The sequence below is a fragment of the Moschus berezovskii genome, chromosome 7 (assembly GCF_049115385.1).
Source record: "Moschus berezovskii isolate FMDL1 chromosome 7, NW_MosBer_1.0, whole genome shotgun sequence".
Classification (NCBI taxonomy): domain Eukaryota; kingdom Metazoa; phylum Chordata; class Mammalia; order Artiodactyla; family Moschidae; genus Moschus; species Moschus berezovskii.
In genome coordinates this window covers 6665804-6680317 of record NC_142466.1, presented here as the reverse complement: position 1 = coordinate 6680317, position 14514 = coordinate 6665804, and the positions used below count along the sequence as shown (strand labels likewise).

The 14514-nt window shown below is 42.6% G+C and overlaps 1 protein-coding gene across 6 annotated transcripts in view; it reads right to left on the bottom strand.

Moving 5' to 3' along the window:
• Positions 1-14514, bottom strand: part of CLCN3 (Cl-/H+ antiporter 3) — a 90990-nt gene that overhangs the window by 18264 nt on the left and 58212 nt on the right. For all 6 annotated transcript variants that reach the window (XM_055428004.2, XM_055428009.2, XM_055428008.2 and 3 more), the window contains 7 exons: positions 11065-11222; positions 8000-8099; positions 6564-6751; positions 5421-5543; positions 4140-4346; positions 2054-2134; positions 605-1150 (listed from right to left, as the gene is read on the bottom strand). In XM_055428004.2, coding sequence (XP_055283979.1) covers positions 605-1150; positions 2054-2134; positions 4140-4346; positions 5421-5543; positions 6564-6751; positions 8000-8099; positions 11065-11222 — 1403 coding nt within the window. The remainder of the gene's footprint in view (positions 1-604; positions 1151-2053; positions 2135-4139; positions 4347-5420; positions 5544-6563; positions 6752-7999; positions 8100-11064; positions 11223-14514) is intronic.

Genomic DNA, 14514 nt, shown 5'->3' with positions numbered 1-14514 from the left:
ACCTTGGTGACCACATGCAGAGAAAAAACACAGCAGGAGGCGTGTGCAGGAGACATCCTGGGCTGGGCTAGAAACAGTCCTCTTAGGACCCTCGCTGTGGGGACCCTGAGCTGCCACGAGTGGCAAGTACCAGCCTCACCCAACCCCCACCCAGGCCACCACGCAGGAAAAGCCAGAGACAGGAGAGAGACAGACAGATGGACAGACAGGGCAGGAGCCCTGGTGGTCCGTCCCAGCTGTCGGAACCTGCTCAGCCCTGCTGCCTGACATACAGATAGCTCTGAGATGCCTGGCCCAAGCCGTGTCTGCGCACAGCCGCAGAGCTGACCGCAAACAGCCTCGCAGCTGAGTACCCCACCCGCTGACCCAACAGTGAGAGCAGTGAGCAGGTTTCTTAAGCTGCTGGGCTTAGGGTCAGCTGCCACACAGCAACAGACACCGTGCTCAACAAGATAAAAATCTTTTTCCCACCACTAAAAATTAAAGACAGCCTTCTCAGCTTGTATTTTTGAATCATCTTCAGATAAAACCTTCATTTCTCTTTCCACGTGCAAGTCTTGGACCCGCCACGGTTACCTCAGGATCCCCTCACACAGACACTTACCTTGATACCAAAAGTGAACACAGTCATTATGATCTTAAATATGAGAGCCAGGCACAGCTGCCATATGGCGGAGTACACCCCCAGGCCCGCGGGACGGTCGGGGATGTCGTCCACAATCTTGCTGGCGTTCATATCACTCCTGTAGTCGCACAGGGAGGAGGACTCCAGGGGCCCGCAGTCCGTGAAGAGCTCTTTGATCAGCTCACTGGTGTTGAGCCGCGTGTATGGGTTGGGGAAGGCGAGCACTGCGGTGATGGCCGCCACCACGATGACCTCGAGGACCGGGTACTTCCCGAACTTGGTGGACTTGCGGCGGCGACACCAGGCAATGTTTGCCCTGATAAAGAAGGCGCCCCAGAGCCCACCGAACACCCCCAGGAGGATGAAGGGAAACAGCTCAAACAGGTACCACGGGGTGTGGTACTCCACGTAGAAGAGGACCAGGCGGCTGTTGCCGAATGGGTTGATGGACCGCAGAACAAAGGCAGCCACCAGAGCAGCGAAGAACGACCGCCACAGAGTCTTCAGAGGAAAGTAATAGCTGACCTGGAAAACCGAGCGAGAAAGTAATGCAGCGACTCCAGAAAACCGCTCAGATATGTCATAACTGGAGCAGTAAATATCAACACTCTGAATTTTGCTGCAGCTAGAATTTATACATAATGGATTTTAATGCAGTAAGAAAAACACCACTATCTTAGTAACCTTGGCTATCACACCATTACAAATTCACAATATCAACTGATTATAAATGTCTAATAACTATTTAAAATGCCTAGCATTGTGTTATTTTCAAAAGAGCTTCACCCCAGTTCAGTCATGTTAGTTAAGAACAAACGTACCATTGCCGCTCCTGTTAGTTCACAAAAAAAGGATTAAATTTCCCTCTTCTCTACTGAAGCAAAACGAATGCAAACAACTGGGGGAGAAAAGTAAATTTTAAACCATGTCTAAGTCACATTTTTGTGTAAAAACTCTTAAGTACCAACGAGAGAACAAAAACAAAATATTCCACTTAAGTGATTAGAATTATTTCCTTAAACGTCAGTAAGTGCCACAGAAGTAATCACACGCCAAAGTTAAAAAGATGATTTAGAAACTGATTAAAAATCTTAAATAAAAACAAAGCTATAATTTAGCAAATAAGGACTGTTTCAAATATTTTCTATTAAGTCTAATTCATTTGTAGTTACTTTTAATCATGTCAAAAAGGTTAAATTTTAAATAATCACATACATGGATAATATTTTTAAAAAGACTCCTCAATAAAGAACATACATATTACTTTTTTTGACTGTAAGAAAGAGTGAAAAGTAACTATGAAAACAAATTTGAAAACTTAAAGACAAAGTATCACGCCAGCTAACGAGACTGAGAAGTGCGCCAAAATGCACACGGAGTGGCGTCTGTGCGTCACTGTATGACTGGGCGACGACCGTCTTAACCTACCTCTTCCAGACTGAACAGCACTCCTCCAATCGGTGCGCCGAAAGCCACAGAGACGCCTGCAGCGGAGGCAGCCGACAGCACCTACGAAGAAGATGCGGCCGTTTCACATGCTTACGGACTCAGCAGGCCAAACACCGTCTGCGTGGTACCCAGAGTGTCTACATCCCCTTCCGAATCTAACTCACATGCCACCTTCCTCTCCAAGCAAACACAAATATTTCTTCTAAAAACACTTTTTTCTCTTCTGCTTTAAAAGTCATTCAAATATTTAATACTCAGTCAAAACACATTTGCATGAGATGCACCAATGTAAACAGGATGCAAAGGAGAAAAGGCAATTAATTCAAGCATCAAGATGCCTGTGTGAGGAGATCAGCAAGCCAGGACTGGGGCTCAGGGAGAGCCGTTTGTTTTTAAGTAGGATATCATTTCTTCAGATTTCAGGGCTCACTGCTTCATCACTAATCACTACTTCAGTCCACATCCTAGTGAAATGACCAGGGAACTGCAAACCCATCACGTTCCCCTACATTTTCAGTCAACTGAGTCCTCTGAAGAGATGGCTGCTGCCACCACGGGAGCCTCACGTGAAGGTGCAAACCTCAGCTGCCTCTGAAGATCCAGGCTGACCGCCCCGAGCCCCAGGACACAGGTCACGGGGAGGAAGGAACAGAACTCAGTGTCCCCTTCTAGCTCCCACCAGCATGAAGCCAAATATACATAAAGTCACTGGGCATCTACCCGTAATTAACCACTTTTCCGAAGAGCCTTTATTCCTTCTACTACTTGACTCCAGCAAATATCTGAGGCTACCAATGCATTTCTTCAAATGCTGCATTTATACATCTTTGAAAGAGAAATCTGAAATAATACAAAATTAAATTCTAAGTGTTATGAGCATGAACTCCATAGTCAGGTTGCTAGCTGGTAAATTAAAAATGAACAAATACTTGTTTCACTTAAACTGTACCTGGACTGAGAATGCAGATTCTGGCAGGGAGGAGCAAGTCTAACTTACTATTTCAGTGTCTTTTTCCCACCAACACGACTGCAGACAACACACCTTACAGAATTTTCTGATTCTACCTTCAACAGAATTTATAATCAAGCTAGCACCTATGTATCTACAACTCACAGATGTTTTAATTTGTTTCATGTAAGTATCTAAGAATCATTTAAACATATCAAAAGAAGTGGGTAAAGGAAAAAAAATCAAAATATGAGGCCTAAATGCTTTCAATTAACGTGGAAGCCAGCTATGTATACCCCAAGGTGCCAGAATCAAGTTAAGTCATAAACATCACAATGTGTATACATCAAAATCCAGGTAAAGTTAATTTCTATAATATTACCTAATAAGGTAATTTTTGCACTTATAATGAACAAATAACATATCTTCCCCCACAATGTCAAGGTCCAACAGCAAGTAATGGAAGTGAACTGACAAATGCAGACTAGACAGGGAAACACAAAGGGATGGGGTTCCCACAGTCTGGAGCTAAGAAGGTGCAAGGAGCCCACTTTTCTTATAGAAAATATCCACAGCAACCTGGAAACATCAGGTTTCAATGTCTCCACGATCTCAGGATGACCTAAACAAAAGGGCAAAGGAAGTTACCCTAAAGAGCTGAGCAAAGAGCAGGTGCTACATGCCCTTCACTGTGAACCAGCATCAACCTCAGGTGGTTTGATGCCCTCTGGGTTCCCTAAGGAGCTGCAGGCTCCCTGAGGTGGCACCCCTCCTCCAGAGGAAAACAGCTGGTAAGATGCCCCACCCCAGGAGAAACACTGATGGGGAGAACCAGGAGAGAAAGCAATGCAACATTTGGGAAACACCTCAGAGGAGGAAAGGTGTAAGGTAAAGCAAAGCAAAGGAAGGTATTTCTGAAATCCCACTGAAACCAACAGACACCAGGCCAACTCTAGAGACCATTCAGAAAGGGGGAAGGAGTACAAGGAAGTCTCACGTTACAATTTGACTCTGAGTACAGAATTTACCCAAAAAGTAGAGTAAAATATGTGAAACTGTTCACGGACTAAGTGTACGTAATGGACATTCACCTGTTAAATGACGCAACACACTCACCTCTCTTTTTTTAGCTTCATTTGTGCTGTACTTCGGAAAGAGGTAGGAAAAGATGTTCCCACAGCAACAGGCAACATGGACCAAGGGCCCTTCTTTACCTAAACTCAAGCCTGATGCCACAGCCAGCACTAATGTGATGGTTTTAATCATTAAAGTCCATTTTCCCAAGTAGCCTCGGATGATGAATCCACTCAAAATAGTTTTAATCTACAAAGGAAAGATCAAAGCAGCTTAATTTAAGAAACTGCAAATTTCAGTGGGCAATGGGAAGATTCACAATTCATTTTCTGGAAGTCTGAACTATTACGCTCTATATAATAAATCTGTAATGTATTCTAACTCTCTTCCCCTGCAAGGGTAGAAGGCAGCCCTAGCTCATGAACAAAACTGAAATACCAGGCCATGATAAGGGGCTACAGGTTTCAGCACAGGGGGTACAATTACATAACCAGCTAATGGTAAATCACAATATTTCTACTATAGAAATATAATGCAGTTAGATACATTTCAGACACTCTGTGTCAGAAATAAAGGTATTCTGCCTTTAAAGATATTATGTCTTCTCAGAGTAGAATGTGTAATTGTGTGTAATATTTTCTTATATATTAAGAAGGATGTGTGACAAGTGGTGAATACTATATGGTATTGTTCCGTATTAAAGATGTTTTTAATACAGCTTTAAGGTTACCAACACTGCTTTTAAAAGCTATGCACTAGAAAAAGCTAGTAACTTATTTAAGACAGAAAAATAAAAAGGGGGGAAAAAAGAAGTTCATGTTCAATCCTAAATGTATTCTTCATGTTATTATTGATAAAAAATAAAACCTCAAACTTTATACTATGATCAAATATTTAAAGTATAAAATCATTTTAAATATTATTTGCCAAATTCAAGGATTATCTTATCTAATTAAGAAGTTATAAAAAAAGAATAAATATATTCAAATCCAATTCATAAGAGAAAAACATCAACTAATTCACCAAAGAATTTTAGGCTGACATTTTCCAAGTTCTTGGTGTTTAACTGAGTGCTGATATTTGTTTAGTTATGTACTACATTAGCAGCGAAAGAAAAAAAAAATCAACCTCTCCAGAAAACAATGAAATGACTATGGGGAAGCATTTCTTTCAACAAAGTCTACTATCAGTGGACATTTAAAAATTTTTCTTTCTTGTATGACAGACAAACTGTTTTCCCAGCAAAACCATTATTTCGCCTCTTACGGGCAATAAAGTATCAGGATCACAAAACGGTAAGACACTGAGCACTGCAGGGCTTACCTCTGGGATCCCAGAGCCACAGGCGTATGGCGCAAACACCTTCACCAGGGAGACGGCGAGAAAGGCGAAACTCAAGGCCCAGAAGATGTACATCATGTAGTTCATGATGTACGAGCCAGGACCCTGAAACCAAAGGGTTCAACAGAACGAACTTACTAATTACTGACGGGCACTGCTAATCCCACTGCTTGCAACCTAACTTGAGGCAAACTCTGCAAAGGCTCGTGGTTTACTGCCACAACTGTAGCAGCTTTATGAAGCAAACTATTTAAGTAGAAGCTAAAACATATTTGTATACACAGAAGGAGACAATCTATTTAATATTTTCCCTAGCTGCTTTCTGATCCCCAAAGTCTTGTTGCCAAGAATCTCAGCTGCACTTCAATCTCTGCCAACCCACAAACCAGTTTTTGAAAACAGTTGGTGAAGACAAAACTGCCTTCACACTCAGCTTTCATTTGCAGCAATTCTGGAGATAAAGTGGGAGACAGTACACTGCCCATCTCATTCTTTCCAGCTCTAAGATTCAACTATAAGAAAATTATAAAAACATATCCATAGCTCCTCAAAAACATATATATAAAATATATATACACTATTTTAACTTCTAAAATGTTCTTCATACATATATATACGACATTCTGACTTTTAAATGTTCTTTATAAAAGATCATCAACAGTAAAATAATCACATAAATACTGTAATGCCACAAGAAAAAAATCTAAGGATTTCTATAAAATTATCTCCAGTTAAAAGATGCATTTTACAGTTTTTGATAACCTATACTTTCCAAACAATTGTGATATAATAATCTTAATGAGCAGTTTTGATAACTTGGCTTCATCATAACTTAACTTCTGTGGTTATACAGCTCCTACTGCACTTCTTTTTCCACAATAAAAACACAGTTTGCATCATAACTCAGTAGACTTGTTTGTGATTATGCAGTTAACTAACACCACCGATTTTTAAATAATACTTAAATTCTACTCACAGCAACGCAGTCTCCTATTTTCCATTCTACCCTGTTGCTCTTCTCTATTTCCCTTTAGGACAGGTGCAATCCTCTAGCTTGTTAAGTGAACTGGAGACTGGCTTCACTGTACTGAATGTTAATCCACTTGGACACAGGGCAGGACTCACCTCGGCCTGGCCTATGATCAACTCTGCCCACGTTTTCCACTGCGGACACTTGTCCCTCTCTTCGAACGTGGTTTCGTTGGAGCCCCAGCAGCACTGCTCGTGGTTGTACCAGAGCGCGCTCAGGCAGATACCCTCTTTCAGGTCCGTCATCCAGTCGGCTGCAATGTCTATTAACCCAGCCAGTGCCCCTGCAAAAGATGTTGGAGGCACTGAAGACGGTCCACTTCTGGGGCATCCGAAACTGTCAACTTACAGGGTCAAGGAGAGCTGGGGACGCCCGACAATAAATGGTCATACGGGAAATACTACACGAACCTAAGGTTTTCAAAGGTTGTTCTTTGAAATTAAAACTAGTTACGTCATTGAAACTGACTTTTTTAATGTGTCTGACTCTTTCAAAGGCTGTCCCTTGGCAGAAGGACCTCATCTCTGGCTGTGATATCAGAGTTTTTACTGGTGTTTTTTAATTGGAAACCCAATTCATAGACTTACAAAGGATCTCAAGCTTACTATAATGGAATAACCATTAGATTTAGTGAAACTCATGGCATGAATGAATTACTGTGACAAATAATCAGGTTTTTTCTTTTAACAGAAAAAGCAAACATATCAAGATCATCTTAAAGACAGAATACAAAGAATACACAAATTGATGGTCAAAATCTAAGTCCTTCTCATATAAGAAGGTGAACAGTTCACATAAACACCTCAGAATCTCAGGACTGCCCTCTATTCTCTCCACAATTGTGTATTTTTTTGTCATGTTCTTCAGGACATACTCTTCCACGGTGGAAGCTCAAAGTCAGTAAAACCCCTTCCTGTTGGTTTCCACATCTTCCGCTGCCGTTCCAGTCTCGCCCAGGGCTGATGGGCGCTCTGCAGCCCACTTGGAGCCTAAAGGCCGGCCCTGACCACAGCCACCCGCTGGCACTCTGTGACGCCTCGTCAAGGAGTCCAGCCCTAACCGCGGCCACCCGCTCGCGAGCTGTGGCGCCTCTCAAGCCGCTTAGCCTCTCCGTGCTCAGTCCCCATCTGTGCGAGTCAGACCAGGGACTGCCATGAGGGCTACACGCAGCGAGAGCTTTTGCAACAGGGCATGACCCATAGGAAGCACTCAAGGAATAGTACCTATTTATTATGACGTTAACACTAATTACACTTTACCAACCATCTGGTGCAGACTAGGTATTTTACAAAGACAATGAGTGAGAAAGATCAAACTGGACACTTAAGGTGATCAAGCCAAGCCCAGAGCTCTGAGCCTCCTGCCTCCCACTCTTACATTTAAGGATATTTTTCTGAAGGAATGAAACAAAACAAATGCTTCTAAAAATCCAAGTTTCCGAAAAAAAAAAAAAAAAAAACTGCAGGAAGGAGGGGAGAACTGTTTATCGTCCTGTTAACCAGAGCAGCACTGCATTAAAAGTTCTCTGTACCTGATGCCAGCCCTGTCAGGGTCACCACGAGCCATCCAGACCACGCATCATACAGGCTTTTTGTCATTTCCCATGCTGATTCTTTCTTTTTGCTGTTGATCTGAAATTAGAAACGACCATGCTTCATTTTTCAAACTGTGAGTAGCAGCTACAATTCTAGAATCCAACAATTTCCTCAGTTACTATACATGGAACAGTACTTTCTCAACCAAACAATGGAGGGAGTGAGTCTGGGGCAGAAACAGCAGGTCAGACAGCTGCCACGCCTGTGAACCAGATGACAAGCACTGACCCAGAGCCTCAGAATTGAGAGTGAGGGCTCCACAGTCCACACAGACGCTGACCCAGACTGCTTCAGACTGCACCGAAGTTAGCTGGCATACACCTTTTATAGTGAGAGAAATAAGACATTACAGCTCGAAGTGGCTGTCACTCCCTGCTCTTTCTCTGGTTCTAGCAGTTAAGTGGCACACAGTGGTCCTAAAAGGCAAGGGTGGTGGTGAACAGCACTGTGCCTGTAAACGCAGTACAACACAATCCTGTGAATAAGGGGCTGCCGAGACATTTAGGCCTGTAGAGTGCCAGTATGCCAATGCCACAGGCGGGGTGCCGTCGCTCTGTGAGGCAGAGGAGCCAGAGCAGTGGGCGTGGACAGACCTGACGCCAGCTCTCACCCTTGGACGCACAGGGCCAGTCTGCTCTCTCAGTCAGCGTGTGCTTCACAAGAAGCCCTCCCCCACCCCGAACCCACCCACTCCGCCCTGTCCTGCTGCCCAGCTGCTCCACACGCCACACTCTCAGGCCAGGCATTCCCTGCTCCATCGTCCCGTGGGAGGGCTACAGCTGGAATTCAATGATCTTTCAAACAACTGGTCTATTTCAAGCCACAAGGCCACATTTAAAAGGCTGAATGAGGCAATTTTACTCCTCCTATATTATAAGCAACCAATTACAGATATTCACCTTGCTTTAGGGTTGAAGGTAGGTCATTCCTTTCAAAAATAATAAACCTCACATTGCTTTTCCTTAATAACTGTAATGTTTAATAAAATAAATATTAAGCAAAAATTTGAAAGTCATCTAAACGTTCATCAATACAGTATTGGTTAAATAAACTGCAGTTACATCTATGTCATGAGAAACTCTGTAGTCATTAAAAAAGAATGAAATAAATGCAGTATCATGTGGAGGAGAAAAGCAAGGCATCCATGTGTAGAGGATGCTGCCATTTATTTAACAAAAGTAAGTATATAAATATATATGATTGTACTTAAAAAAATAAAGGGAAAACGTAACACTGGAAGTGTAACTCCTGAACACCACGTGTAAAGACTGCACACACAGCATTCTCACACACCGTGAAAGAGGGCATGCCTGAGGAAGGGCCTCTGTGTGGCCACTTCCACAGAGCACCATTCTTACTTGAACAAAAAACGAACCAAGTAAGCCTGTCATTTCAAGTAAAATGTGTATTTGGTTCCAATGGCAGATTTTGAGCTTCAAAGTAAAAATGAGAATTTTAGAGTACTTATATTCATTACTGTAAGAATGACAGATCCCAATAGTTAAAGACTTTTCCGAGGAGATTAGTGTTGACATTAACGAATGTGGCTTTTTTGATACTGTATACTGATACGGTACAATGAACATGTCAACTATTCAAAGAACTGCATCAATCAGTCAATCAGTATTTGCCAAAGGATCATGGCATAATGTTACAAAATCGTCCACTCAAAGTTCAAGGGGAACCAAAGGATTTTAATGTAACCAAAGACAAGGAGTTCACTGATACAGTTTTAGGTCGCACACTGCAGCTAACCTTTAGAAACTAACCACACGTCCCTGTCACTGTCTTGCAGTATCAAAGAAGAAAATCCACAATGACATGAAAAGGTTATTAAAATACTCCTGGCTTTCCCAACTACATGGCTGTGAGGTTGGATTTTCTTCATGTACTTCAATCAAAACGCGCAGCAGTCTGCAGCAGCAGGTAAGAGAACCCAGCGGTTCTCAGGAGACCAAACAGTCATGAGTGGGGTTCATGAAGGTGCAGTCCAGTGCCGCTCTCTCACTGAGCATTTTTTTTATCTCGGAAAATAGCTATTTTTCATAAAAACATTTTCTGTGTTAACATTTAATGAGCTTTTTACACTTTTAACTATGTTTTTTAAATTTCTCAGTTTTATCATCTAATATGGTGTAATGTCTTATTTTCAGTTACACCCTATTTATAATATTTCCAGAAACGGTGACTATTGACTAATGAATCTCAGAAGCAGTACTTTTCATAAACAATATAATCTAAGTCCAATTTCAGGTTTAATAGATATATAAACATTATTATGAAAGGTAGTAACTCATTTGTACAAGCATTATTACTTCTATGAGTTAACTTCAGAGCTCAAATTTGCAAATGGCCTTTTAGAATATGGAATTTTATTTTCAAGAGATTTTTTCTCTTAAAATTTCTGAATGACACTATCAATAAACCACAAACAACAACAAAAAAGAGAACATACTGTTGTAGTTTTTATTTAGCAAAAGCCATTCTTTTATTGATTAGTACTTTACAACAACATTCCATATGTCCACACAGGACTCAGTTTGAGAAATAGCTCAGGATTTAAAACCAAGAAAGGAGATAAAGCAGCAAAGCCCCAGGAAACTATCTCCCCAGTAAGCTGCTTCTTTAACCAACAACTGAAATTATGTAACACATTTCCTCTTTGGCCTGATGCTCAAAGTCAAGTGCCATGCTGACTGCTACCTCCTGAACTTAGCTTGATCTTCCTCAACTCATAGGCCTTTGCCTTTTCCTCCTACTCTGTCTTCCTCTACTTCTTTGACTGTAAGCTGCTTCAAATCCCTTCCAGAAAGATAAAGGATATAAATAAGCTTTTAAAAATTGTAGAGAAAAAACCATATTACTTATAATATGTGGAAACTTACTTAAGTGAACTCGTAATGTGTAACATTTTGGCAGCCTGGGATCACTGGCAGAAAGACAACGCTATTCAAGGATCGCTCTGTGCCCTGCTGCTGTAAAGACTACTGAGCAAACGTACCCGCCGATGCCTTTCTCTGTCTTTACACTTCTCTCGCACCCAGTCGATGGTGTGGAAGTCATCATAGGTGCCAACCCCAGGGATGGGCTCGTCCAGAAGGTCCAGCAAGTGCGTGGAGCTGCTGATGCTGCCCCCGTTGGTCATTGTGTAGTGAGTTCCTGCAGAGCCAACGAGGAACAATGAGCGTGTTCTGTGAGCGACAATGGAGAGCTATGCGGCTCATTAGTAATTCCTAAAGAAATAGGATCAGTTGAAACAATTACAATCAACAGAGGAAGGAAAGCGTGAAGAAAGTGCATCTCAAACTTGGAAGTAAGGAAAAGGACTAGGGCACATCCTGCCCCACTCACAGCAAAGCACGAGGAGCCACCTTCCTGTCATCTGAGGGATGCCCTGGGGAAGGGAGTTCTGCAGGACTTCCTGGTTACCACCCACCAGGGCAGAGTCCACAAAGTGAGAATATGGGGCAGAGGATGGATACACTGAAATGGATACACTGAAGAGGAAGACCGATACACTGAAGAAAATTACAAACTTCCTGGCAAAAATGCAACTGTGTTCAGTCCAGGAGAAAAGACTAGGCTCAGTGGAGGGGTGGGTTGTGCAGGTCAAGATTCTGTCCCAGGAGGAAGTTCTTCCTCTCCCTGACAATGTCTCTCTTGCTCCTGAAAAGCCTCGTCTACATCAGCTGTGTCAGCAAGCAGGTTCCCTCGCTAGAACTCAATACGTAATATTTGACCAGCGTCCACTATGCAACAGACTTGAGAGTACAAGGAAGGGGACTGAAAGACAATTCACAAAAACATAGCTGGCTCTTAAATTTGAAATGAAATCCACTCTAACACACAAAAGAAACGCAGAGCAGACCTACAGTGTCATTCTCCTCTGTCAGACTGGTAAAGATTTAAAAAGTTGGCCAATGCACTGAGTTGGCAAAGATATGGGGAAAAGAGGTCCTGGAACAAAATCATCAAGTTTAGTATCAACTGGCACAACCTTGTTGAGAAGGGAAAGCTGCACACATGCTGTCCAACACAGTAAGCACAAGTCCGGGAACTCTTCCTGCACCTACACTTTAAGCCCATAAACTGCGCACAGTGTGGGCACAGAACCACGCTAGAGAGACAGGAAGAAAGTGAAACACACAAATGCCAAAGTGCTCACCATCTAAGACTGTGGTCAGCAAAAGAGCCAGAGAGTCTATCTGCTGGGCTCTGGAGCCGAGCGGTCATAACTGCTCATCTCTGCCATGCTGAGTCTAAGTCTGCCATGTCGGCACAAGAGAAGTCCTGCTAACACACAGATGAGTGAATATCGCTGTGTTTCAATAACAGTTTATTTACAGGAGAAGAGCAAGATTTCACCTAATGCCTGACCCTATTTTCAAAGGCAGCATAGCACGTTTAACTGGAAAAGTATTTGGTTAAATTTATTTTGGGTTAAAAGTTATGGTATATTTAAACACAGAGAAAATACTATGAAGCGAAATGAACCAACATGTTAATAATGGTTACCTCTGGGAAGTAGATTTGTTAGAAAAAGCAAAGAAGGAACTTGAATTTTCTGCATAACCATCACAGGTATATCTATACACACATATACATATGTGCATGTGCTCAGTTGTGTCTGGCTCTTTACGGCCCCAAGGACTGTAGCCCGCCAGGATCCTCAGCCCACAGCCTTGCCAGGCTTCTCTGGCCATGAAGTTCTCCAGGCAAGAATACTACAGTGGGTTGCCATGCCCTCCTCCAGGGGATCTTCCCAACCCAGGAATCAAACCCGGGTCTCCTGCACTGCAGGAGGATTCTTTTTCATATGAGCCCCCATAATTTCAAACAGGTGATCTTAACATAATTGATTACAGATTACATCTTCAAATTATGTAGCAGTAATAGATTTTATGCCAAAAAATAAACATCTTAAGCGATATCATTTTAACAGAAATGTACGAATTGATACAGAATATAAGGAGTGGCCGGAGAAGGCAATGGCAAGCCACTCCAGTACTATTGCCCAGAAAATCCCATGGATGGAGGAGCCTGGTAGGCTGCAGTCCGTGGGGTCGCTAAGGGTCGGACACGACTGAGCGACTTCACTTTCACTTTTCACTTTCCACTTTCACACATTGGAGAAGGAAATGGCAACCCACTCCAGTGTTCTTGCCTGGAGAATCCCAGGGACAGGGGAGCCTGGGCTTCCGTCTATGGGGTCACACAGAATCGGACATGACTGAAGTGACTTAGCAGCAGCAGCATAAGGAGTGGCACTATCCTAATGTTTAAACAAACACCACAAAAAGGGACCCAAGAAACCTATTTAGTTTATTCTGTGGTTTTATGGAAAACCAAAATTCCAAACAGCAAAATTCCCAGACTACTCTTGCAGTCTGATGGTTTAAACGGACTTGTCCTCTTTTGTTTACAAAGAAACTATCATAAGTGTTCGTTCAGTCATTCACAAAAAACGACCCGGGCAAAGCCAGAACCTGCACTTGGCCCAGGACTGTAAACAATGCCAGGCAAGAGAGGCTCCTCAGTCAGCCAGGAGCGGGAGGGAGAGGCGTGCGGAGCCTGCACATCAGTATACAAGGACTCATTTTATTACTGTCCAGATAGAAGCAAATAAACTACACCGGGGTGCAAGTGCTGTTCTCTGATCATTCAAAGAGGCAGTTGAAACAAACATTATCGCAGAAAGGGTTATTTGTATTTCAAACGATGTAAGAATTCCATTTGAGCTATTTCAAGTCTTGAAAGATGATGCTGTGAAAGTGCTGCACTCAATATGCCAGCAGATTTGGAAAACTCAGCAGTGGCCACAGGACTGGAAGAGGTCAGTCTTCATTCCAATCCCAAAGAAAGGCAATGCCAAAGAATGCTCAAACTACCGCACAATTGCACTCATCTCACACGCTAGCAAAGTCATGCTCAAAATTCTCCAAGCCAGGCTTCAGCAGTATGTAAACCGTGAACTCCCAGATGTTCAAGCAGGTTTTAGAAAAGGCAGAGGCAACAGAGATCAAATTGCCAACATCCGCTGGATCATGGAGAAAGCAAGAGAGTTTCAGAAAAACATCTATTTCTGCTTCATTGACTATGCCAAAGCCTTTGACTGTGTGGATCACAATAAACTGTGGAACATTCTGAAGGAGATGGGAATCTCCTGCCTCTTGAGAAACCTGTATGCAGGTCAGGAAGCTACAGTTAGAACTGGACATGGAACAACAGACTGGTTCCAAATAGGAAAAGGTGTACGTCAAGGTTGTACATTGTCACCTTGCTTATTTAACTTATATGCAGAGTACATCATGAGGAACGCTGGGCTGGAAGAAGCACAAGCTGGAATCAAGATTGCCGGGAGAAATATCAATAACCTCAGATATGCAGATGACACTACCCTTATGGCAGAAAGTGAAGAGGAACTCAAAAGCCTCTTGATGAAAGTGAAAGA